The sequence below is a fragment of the Bos taurus genome, chromosome 18 (assembly GCF_002263795.3).
Source record: "Bos taurus isolate L1 Dominette 01449 registration number 42190680 breed Hereford chromosome 18, ARS-UCD2.0, whole genome shotgun sequence".
Lineage (NCBI taxonomy): Eukaryota > Metazoa > Chordata > Mammalia > Artiodactyla > Bovidae > Bos > Bos taurus.
The window spans coordinates 56,236,188-56,245,696 of record NC_037345.1 but is presented as its reverse complement, the minus strand read 5'-3'; the positions used below and the strand labels follow the sequence as shown (position 1 = coordinate 56,245,696).

General features: G+C 58.5%; 1 protein-coding gene and 1 long non-coding RNA gene across 4 annotated transcripts in view; one reads left to right on the top strand and one right to left on the bottom strand.

Moving 5' to 3' along the window:
• IL4I1 (interleukin 4 induced 1) overlaps positions 1-9,509 on the top strand; it is a 34,221-nt gene that overhangs the window by 23,575 nt on the left and 1,137 nt on the right. For 2 of the 3 annotated variants that reach the window (XM_015458234.3, XM_059877085.1), the window contains exons 2-8: positions 434-559; positions 2,247-2,452; positions 5,981-6,219; positions 6,876-6,988; positions 7,537-7,738; positions 8,758-8,826; positions 9,161-9,297. In XM_015458234.3, coding sequence (XP_015313720.1) covers positions 2,416-2,452; positions 5,981-6,219; positions 6,876-6,988; positions 7,537-7,738; positions 8,758-8,826; positions 9,161-9,297 — 797 coding nt within the window. In that variant the 5' untranslated portion in view covers positions 434-559; positions 2,247-2,415. Of the gene's footprint in view, positions 1-433; positions 560-2,246; positions 2,453-5,550; positions 5,642-5,841; positions 5,883-5,980; positions 6,220-6,875; positions 6,989-7,536; positions 7,739-8,757; positions 8,827-9,160; positions 9,298-9,509 lie in introns of those variants that run through there. The other variant, XM_015458235.3, reaches the window with a different exon arrangement.
• LOC107131441 (uncharacterized) lies at positions 1,081-9,161 on the bottom strand. Its single transcript, XR_009491195.1, has 2 exons — positions 8,852-9,161; positions 1,081-6,274 (listed from the first exon to the last, which is right to left on the bottom strand). It is a non-coding gene; the product is annotated as an uncharacterized lncRNA (long non-coding RNA).

The following is a 9,509-nucleotide window of genomic DNA, read 5'->3' as shown; positions in this document are numbered from 1 at the left end:
GTCAGTGATGGAAAGATTGAAAGACTTTGCCTTTCGATACGGGGGTGTGGGTTCAGTCCATTGTGGGCAGCTAAGATGCCACACGCCTTGCAGCCTAAAAACCAAAATGTAGAACAGAAGCAACATGGTAACAAAAACTTTAAAATTGCTTCATGTCAAAAAATCTTTAAAAAGACTGTAGTTCTAATAATTTCCTCCCACACCCCGAGGGGTCTCGCGCACAAAGCTTTTGAAGAACGCAGGTGGTTGTAATAAGTTGGCACGACAGCCATGCAGGAGGGGTGGTCCTGGTACTCAGGCACCATGGGGAGAATGGCCCCCAACGGCTTCCTGGGGGACCAGGGAGTCCACAGGATTGCAACAGGGCCAGCCGCTGTGACTGGATGCCACCCTGTGATGCCGGCTTCATTGTAACTGCAGTTTCCCTTTCCAGGAAGAAAACACACAGATGCGTTTCCCTGTCAGTGCAGACACAGTGCAGGCTTCTTAAGTTCCTCTTCATTCATTAACATGAAGACAAGTGTGGTGACTAAATTTGGAGTCAGAGGCTTTTAAAAAGGTGAATCTCTCTTCTCAGTAAGTGGTTACAGCATTTCTTCCCCCTATTTAGGGAGAAGAGTAGCAGCTGGGGGTTTATGGTTATGACTGTTCATCTCCCAAGACACCCTCAAACAGCTTACGGCCCATCCCCTTCCCCGGGAGAACGCCCCTGCCTCCTCTGGCACCGCCGGGCATCAAAAAGTCAGTGTTTGAAACATTTCCTGAGGGACAGCAGCCTTGATCTCCAGCGGGAGGTTGAAACATGATCCCCAAGCAGTGGCGTCCCGGCCAGTGTTTTAGCAGCTGGTCCTCCAGGGTCAGAGGTGGCACGTGCCCATTTCCACGGTGTGAATTCTCCCACTGTGGATGATTTCAAGCCACCAGGATGAAGTTGGCAAACACGAATTTGGGAAATGGATGCACACTGTGTAGATAGAACCAGTTTACCTGGAGAGTATATGTGTAATAGTAAAAGGTAATCAAATACTTAAGGGATGGGTTTTGAGTTTTACCCTTGTTTTTAATAAGACTCATTGTAAATATTTTCATCTTTTAATAATGGTTCACAAACCAAAACTGCAAAGAGATCTGCAAATTAAATAGTTCTCGTGAAAAGGTGTGAGCTGGCTCCGGCACACCACTGCTCCTGAGGTTTTCAGTCAACCTTGAAATCGCCTGGGTGCTTTGAAAATCTGCCCTCCTGGGACTTTCTCAGATTCTGCTTCTGCTGCAGGAGCCACAGGTTCAATCCCTGGTCAGGGAAGTTGAGCTGGTGCACAACACAGCCAAAAAAAGCCTCAGTCTTCCTTCAGAGCAGCGGCTCTCTGCAGAACGTCCCAGGAACGAGTTGCCTCACCCTCACAAGTCAGGTCTGCTCATGGACACCACCCAGACCTAACTGTCCCGAGCCGCCCCTGGGCCTGTCTGTCCCACAGCCCTCACACACCTCAGCCCTGGTCCCTTTCTTTGGACTCCAGTACCTCACCTGGGCACTGCCCACACCTCACCTCAGACCCATCCTGGTTCAGACGTCCAGAAATGTCCTTGAAGCAGTGATCAGATCTGGTGGGCTTCTCTCCCAGGCTCAGGCCAAGCCTGGGGTCTCATCAGATCCCCCCAACTCTCCCAGTTCTAGGAACACAGACCCCAAATCCACTAAGCTGAAAGTGACAATTAATGACAAGGATAGTATCACTCAGATGCAGTGTGGGCTCTTTGAATGTTGATTCAGCTGTTGTTTTAAAAAAAAACAAACATGTTTTGAGTCAATCAGGGAAGTATAAGCATTGGTTTTATGTCATTTTTTAATGTGATGATAATACTGGAATTTTAGTAAAAATTAATGCATATCTTTCAGAGCAGAGGTTGGCAAACTATGGCCCCACTTCCTGTTTCTGCAAATAAAGTTTTATTGAAACCCAACCCAGCCACACCGATCCATTTACACGTGACTGTGGAAGGATGGAGTTGAGTAGGCCAGGCAGAGACCACGGGGCCCCCAAAGCTTCAAATGTTTATAGAAAAAGTTTGCCAATCCCTGTCTTAAAGAAACACTCTCAAGCATTTACCTCCAAAGAAAGAGTAATGTCAAAGTAATCCAGTGGGGGAGGGAGAGAGTGTAAATGAAATAAGACTAGGCGGTGATCAAGGCACCTGGCTTCATCATCCTAGTCTCTCTATTTTTTGAAATTTCTCATAACAAAAAGCTTTCGAGACAGGAGGGCCTACGCTCCACAGCCTCCCAGCTGCTCCAGCCCCACACCAGGACCCTGGCATCTCCAGTCTAACAGGGGAAACAGGACAGAGCCAGAGCCACTCACCCCGGTTTCACCCTCACCCGACGATGACGTCCGTCCCGGGCTAACCAGAAAGGCCATGGGCACTGAGAGAGCCTGCCAGAGCCAGCCATGCAGTGAGTGCCCCCACAGTAGCCCTGGGGTTCTGGAAACCAGGGAAGGAGGGGCGGGGCGCCCTAGGGGAAGGGACCTCAGGTAAGTCTGTCTGCCTTCCACTCTATGTGCCCCCTGCCCCTCCAGGTCAGGACCCCTGACTCCCTCCTGGGGCCCTTGGCATCCTCCGAGTTGGCCCTGCCCTCCTCTGAGACATGGTGGAAGTTCTAATACTGACTGTGCAGGGTCTTGGGCTTCCCTGGTGGCTCAGTGGTAAAGAACGTACCTGCCAATGCAGAAGGTGCAGGTTCAACCCCTGGTTGGGAAGATCCCCTGGAGAAGGAAATGACAACCCAGTCCAGTATTCTTGCCTGGGAAATCCCATGCACAGAGGAGCCTGGCAGGCTGTAGTCCATGTGGTCTCAGAGAGTCAGAATGACTGAGCAACTAAAGAACAACTCGGGGTCTTTGTTGACCCAGAGGAAAGAACATATGTGAGGGTCTAGCCCTGTCCCCTGCCCATCACTGTGGCCGCCATCACTGTTAGCTGTCCTGAGGGGCCATGGAGGCTCCTGGGGGGCGAGAGCCAGGTCTCTGGCTGCTCTGGAGGTGACCTAAACCGGTTAGAACTGTCATCAAGGTTCCAGAAGCAAGTCAAATAAGGTAGGGCTTTCTCCCAAAAGACAATTTTTATCTGAGAGGGTTGACATTGTTTTTAGAAACACCAAAAGCACCTCCAAATCAACTGAAGCAACCGGTACTGGATTTGGTGGGCGGCCTGGTGCGTCTTGTGTCTCCTGCTCACAAGCTTTGGAAACCCAAGCTAACCTAACCCCCATTTTCCTGCCCCTAATTTTCACCCCGAAATCAACCCTAACACCGATCTCTTTGATATTATCAGGAATGACTCTGAGAGGTCCCGTTTCTACCCAAGCAATCCCCAAAAGACTCACAATCTCTTGACCCCAGAGTAACCTGTTCGATCGACTTTTCCTCCTGCCAGGTGTTTCCTGGATCACATCTGGCTGCTCTTGGGCGTTTCACCCAACATCAACCAAGCCCTAGCCCAGTGCTTCCCCCCAGCCTGGGAATGCAGACATCGGTGGGGGTTAAGCCTTGAGGGGCAAAGTGCTGCTGGCATCCAGAGGCCAGTGGTACTCCTCTCACATCCTGCAGTGCATGGGACCACCCCACAAAGATGGTCCCAATGGCCGGCCCGCCCCCAGTCCACGAACCTGAGCTAATAACCAAGTGGTTAAGAACACCGCCTGGACACGCCCAGACATGCCCTGGAGCCCCTTGGCTCCACTGCCTCCACCCTTTCTGTGTCCCTGTTCTTGCCACTTCCTTTGTGGGGCCATCGCTGTGCTGTTTGGCCTGTAGAGCAGAGGGGCCTCTGGGCAGGGCACGGGGACCTGAGGTCAGCTGGACTCCCAGCTCTGCGGTTCCCCACGGGGGCCCCCAGTGCAAATGCCCACCCCCGCCCTGCCGGGACAAGCCAGTTCCCTCCCTCAGAGGGCCTGACCAGGTGCCGCTCCCACCCTCCAGGCACTGAAGGGAGCTGGTGGGCTCTGCGACGGGAAGGCCTGCCAGTTCTGGGGCCTTGGGCAGGTCCGGGGGCGCTCCCCGGTCCCTCTGAGCCTCAGATTTCTCCTCTGTCCAGTGCAAAGCTCTGATCACAGACCGGCTCAGAGAGGGGAGAGTCCTTGACTCGCCCTTGGCTTTGTCTCCGAGGCTCTGTCCAGTTCACTGATTCTGTTTCCTTCTTGGCCACGTCTCTCCACCCACCCGTTTCAGATGCCTTCTGACTCACTCTGCGCACTCCCCAATTCCCTACCTCCACCAGACCACATCCCTCTTTGATTTAAGGTTTGGGTTTTCCCATCAGCTGAAAGGACCCGCTGCCCTCTGCCTTTCCTCCTCACCACCCGCCCGCCTGGTGCTCTCTCCTCCAACCCCAAGAAAAGTCCCCACAATCGCCTCTCCACACCCCCCCACCCCTTCAAGGGACCCATCGTACATCCCTTGGCTAAAGCCCTGAAGCCGTGAGCCAGGTGGGGGTTCCTTGGAGGCAGGTCAGCCTCTTCTCCCTGCCTGCAGCTCACCTCTCAGGAGAAGAGCACCCACAGGCAGCGAGTGGCGATGGCCAAAGGCAGGGACAGGCAGAAGAACCCAAGCGGTTTCTCTGAGGTCGCCCCCACCCCCACGCCCTGGCCTGAGTGAAGCGTCACAGTGGTTCCCAGTGCAGGCGCAGGGAGCACTCCCAGTGCAGGGCTGGGGTTTAGGGGTCTTCACTGAATCCCCCTGGGCAGCACTCATTGGTATTTCCTAAGAAGCAGCTTTTAGTCCTGACCCCAGGGGCTGTTCCTGGCCCCGACCTGGATTCACTGCCTGTTCCCACCAGTGCCGCAGTGGCCTCCACTTGACAGATGCAGGCCCGAGCCACAAAGGGAAGGCCTTCCCCGAGTGTCCGCTGGCAGGTGCCGGGCTCGGGACCTGGGCAGGCTTGCCCAGAGCTCTCCCTGCTGCCCACGGGTCCCCCTGCTGTGCCCATTTCACTGAGCAGGAAACAGGTTCAGAGCGGCCACATGGATAGGAGGGGAGCCAGTGAGGACCCTCCAGGGCACCAAGATGGCTGACACCCAGGAGGACTCAGGACAGGACTCAGCTGTCCCTGGGAGCATGCTGCCTCAAGGCCAGAAACGCACCCGCCCCCGCCCCCGCCTTGAGAAGGAGGCAGAACAGAGGGCAGGCACAGGGGCCAGCTCAGGGGGACCAGGGGCTCAGAGCGGGCCGGGGGCAGCCCCCACAGTCAGCACGGTCACCTGAGCGTGTACTTGCAGCCGCCCAGCTGCCCCTGAACTATTTGGGGCAAGAGGAAGAAAACAGATTGATGTGCTCCCCCCACCCCCGACCCGCTCCAGCCTTGAGTAGATTCTGAGCATCTGACCGGCAGCCCAGGAACGGAGTTTCATTTCCCACAGCTGGGTTTCCCAAAAGGGAGGGGAGGGCGGGGTGCCGCTGGGTTTAAGGCCAGCGAGGGGGACACGGTGGCAGGCAGATGAGCAGAGGGGCCGGAGGAGAGAGGGGTGCGCCTTGGAGCCCGAGGTGGCAAGGAGGCTGCGGACAGACGGGGCCCCACAGACCCAGACGGGGGACGGGGAGACAGGGCTAGCCGGGCAGAGGCGGGAGTAGCAAGGAGACCAGAGGAGGTGAGACAGAACGCACAGAGAAGAGACAGGCAGGACAGGAGAGCGGCGCTGGGCAGGAGCCAGGAGCCAGCCAGCCCAGGGTTAGGGGACGCACACGGCCCTAGGGGCGAGGGCTGAGGTGGGAGCCGGCAGCCCCCAGCGGGCCAGGCTTGGGGGACGCAGGCTCCTGTCACAGTGGCCTTGCTTCCCCTCCGACCCAGACACATCTCCAACCCAGACACGAGAGTCATGGACCCCTTGGGTAAGTCAGGAGGGGAGGGGGCAGAACCTGCTTTGCTCCAGCAGCCCCTGTCCACACACCTGCTGACCTGCCCACTGACCCTGTCCTCCTGCCCCCAGCCTGGCGCCTCCTCGCCCTGGTCCCCGTCTTCCTCAGCCTGGCGGCCTCCCTGGACTGGCAGACGGCCCACATCTATGACCCCTTCGAGAAATGCATGCACGACCCAGACTACGAGCAGCTGCTCAAAGTCGTGACCTTGGGCCTCAATCGGACCTTGAACCCCCGGAGGGTGGTTGTGGTTGGTGCAGGCGTGGCTGGGTTGGTGGCTGCCAAGGTGCTCAGCGATGCTGGACACAAGGTGAGAAGTGATGCTGGAGGTCTACTTCGAGTCTTTCCTGCTGCAGCTGGGAGTCCTGGGTGGAGGGGTGGGGATGATGGGGGGAGGGGAGAGGGATTTCTGCTTTCCTTGTGGTCTGGGGGTCGGGGGCCTGGAACCCTCTGCAGTAACATGAAACCCAGAGAGACTGCGCGTGTCTGCGCTGAGACCTTTCACTTCCCCTGCCCCACTCTCATCCTAGAATGAAGTCCCTGGAAACCTCCGCCCAGCTCCTGGGGGGGATTTGTGTTGGTGGAGAGGGAAGGAAAGTCCAGACAGGGGAAGTGCCCCCTGAAGTCGCACCACTGTCCCCCTCACTGAATCCAAGAATGAGTATGGGCCGGGCCAATGGCTTTAGTCTGCACAGGGAATCTCCCTACTCCCTAAGCTGGGAAGTCCCTCTGAAATCTGCCCAGCAGCCTTCCTGCTGAGTCTGGAAACCAACCGTCACACTGTACATGTTCACTGTGACTTTCTGTTCTCCTGCCAGCCCCTCACCTCCCCATAAAAAAGGGTCCTTCTCTGGTCTCCATCTTTGCTGCTGTGGGGATGGAAGGCGGGGTGCAGGGGGGCTGCCACAGAGTGGGGATGGGGGCCAGTGGGAAGAGCTGGAAGACCTGCTTGCCGCCTCTCCCCAGGTCACCATCCTGGAGGCAGACAGCAGGATTGGGGGCCGCATCCTCACCTACCGCGACCGGAAGACAGGCTGGATTGGGGAACTGGGGGCCATGCGGATGCCCAGCTCACACAGGTGAGGCCGGGCCTGGCAGCCAAGCAGGTGCGAGGCCACCCCAGCCCCGAGCCAAGGCTCAGTGGGATGCTCGGCTCCATCACTGCTCCAATGCCAGCACAGACCAACCCGGACCCTAAACTTGCTGCCCTGGTCAAGTCAGGCCTAGACTCCGCCCCCAAATCTGGCCTCCCGCCTCTAGCCCCACCACCGCACCCCTGAAGCGCCCAGGCCACCGTGTCCAGCCCTTCCAGACCCCCAGCTCTGCCGTCCCCGACCCTGGTCCTTTCCCCACCCCCAGCTCCCACCCCATCCAGCCCACTCTGTCACTATCCCACTTCACCCCCAGTGAAAGCAAGCCCTGAACTCCCGCTCCAAACCCTAACCCTCTGCCTTCCAGCCTTGTTCCCATTTCAGTCCCTGGTCCCTGGCACCGAGGACCCCCAATCTAGCCCATCCCTAAACCCCAAAACCAGCTGCCCCACCTACGCCCTTCCCTTCTCCAAGCCCTGCTGGGGAGAGGGGTCCCCGCCCCCGCCCGACTCTCACAGGCACCTCCACCCCCTCAGGATCCTCCATGAGCTCTGCAAGAGCCTGGGCCTCAACCTGACCAAATTCACCCAGTACGACGAGAACACGTGGACAGAGGTGAACGAGGTGAAGCTGCGTAACTACGTGGTGGAGAAAATGCCTGAGAAGCTAGGCTACAAGCTGAGCCCCAAGGAGAAGGGCCGCTCACCCGAAGAAATCTACCAGATGGCTCTCAACAGGGTAGGTGCATCCGCGAGCCCTGCAGCCCCGTTCCCCTGCCCCGTCCTCCCAGGCCCACATTCCTCCTCCTGACCTGGCTACCGTTTGTTTTCCCATTCCTTCTGGTCTCCCGTCACTGGCTCTTCCGTCTTTAGGTTCCCCTTAATTACTGCTGATCCCCATCTCCCATCCCCTTCTCAGTGGCCTGGACCACCTCAAGGGTGGGCACTTAGTGGAGGTCTTTTCTGTGCCCTGGCACTGCCCAGTTTAGGGAGTCCAGGAAAACATGAGGGGAAGGGTGAGTGTGAGTGAAGGGACACCTTCGGGGAGTTCCCTGGCCACCTGGGAGAAGCCAGGTGGACAGAGAGGGCTGAAATCAGAGGGGCAGGAGGCTTCCAGGATGGGAACAGAGCGGTGAACGATGGCCACTCAGGTGCCCTGCAGAGATGATATGGGGGAGCAGGAGCAGGGGCGCGGAGGTGGGGGGCCAGAGGGCGGTCTGGGCACGGGACACTGAGCTGTAGACCAGAGCTGCCCTAAGGGATGGTGACCAAGGGCCTGGCAGCCGCCTTGAACGCCAGGCCGAGGGCTGGAACTCTGTGGCTGCAGGCGCTGGGGAGCCACGGGAAGGCTGGGCTAGGGGAGGTGCCAAGAATAACTCCCCGGGAGGAGTCATGCCCTGTCAGGGCTGATGGCTGACTCGGCTTCTGTCTGGATGCACGGCGATCCAGATGACAAATAATTACTGGGCACCAGAAGGACACAGGGCCGACTGAGATCGGCTCCATCCCTGCCTGTGAAGGGCCGAGAGCTGGACAGGCAGGCAGAATAACACCCAACCAGGGCTGTGTGACGCTGTGACTCGGAAAGACTTCCCAGGGGGAGACACTGAGTTGCAGTGGAGGGCAGAGCTGAGGGCACAGCATGGGTCACGTCCTGGGAGCTCGAATGAGAGCAGTAAATGGGCGGCCGTGGGCAAGAGAGGTGGGCAGGGCCTCCCAGGTCCTGTCCCCACAGCTCAGCAGCTTGTCCCACCACAGGCCATCAAAGACCTCCGGACACTGGGCTGCAAGAAGGCAATGATGAAGTTTGAAAGGCACACGCTCCTGGTGAGTGGGGCCTCCGTGTCGCTACCTGAGCGGGAGTCGGACAAGGAGGGTGCTCCTGGGGCTTAGGCGCCGACGGAGTCAGAAGGCAGGAACCGGGGATGCCGGGCTTGGGCTTGCCACTACCTCCTTTCCTGACGAGGCTGGACACGCCCCTCTCTGGGCTTTGGTTTCCTTCATCTGTCACAAGAGGAGGGACCGTATCGCCAAGGTCCAGGGAACCGACACAAAGCGAGAGGCTCCGCGGGAAGCGCCCCCTCCCCCGCCCCCCGGGAGTAGGGACGGAGCTGGTCGGCCTGGCCTGCCTGGGCCCTGACGCGGGCCGCGCCGTCCCCAGGAATACCTCCTTGGGGAGGGGAACCTGAGCCAGCCGGCCGTGCGGCTCCTAGGAGACGTGATGTCCAAGGACGGCTTCTTCTATCTCAGCTTCGCCGAGGCCCTGCGGGCCCACAGCTGCCTCAGCGACCGGCTCCGGTGAGACTGAGGGGCGGATCCGGGCGGCCACAAGTGGGCGGGGCATGTGGATGGGGCGGGGCCGGGACAAGGGGCGGGGAGACACGCTAGGCCCCGCCTGCACTCTCCCTGCGTCTGGGGTCCTCTGGAGGAAGGAAGGTTCCTGGAGAGGGGCGTGGTCCAGAGGGGCCGAGATGGCGTGTCCGGGTCACATCGCTCTACCTCCCGGCCTC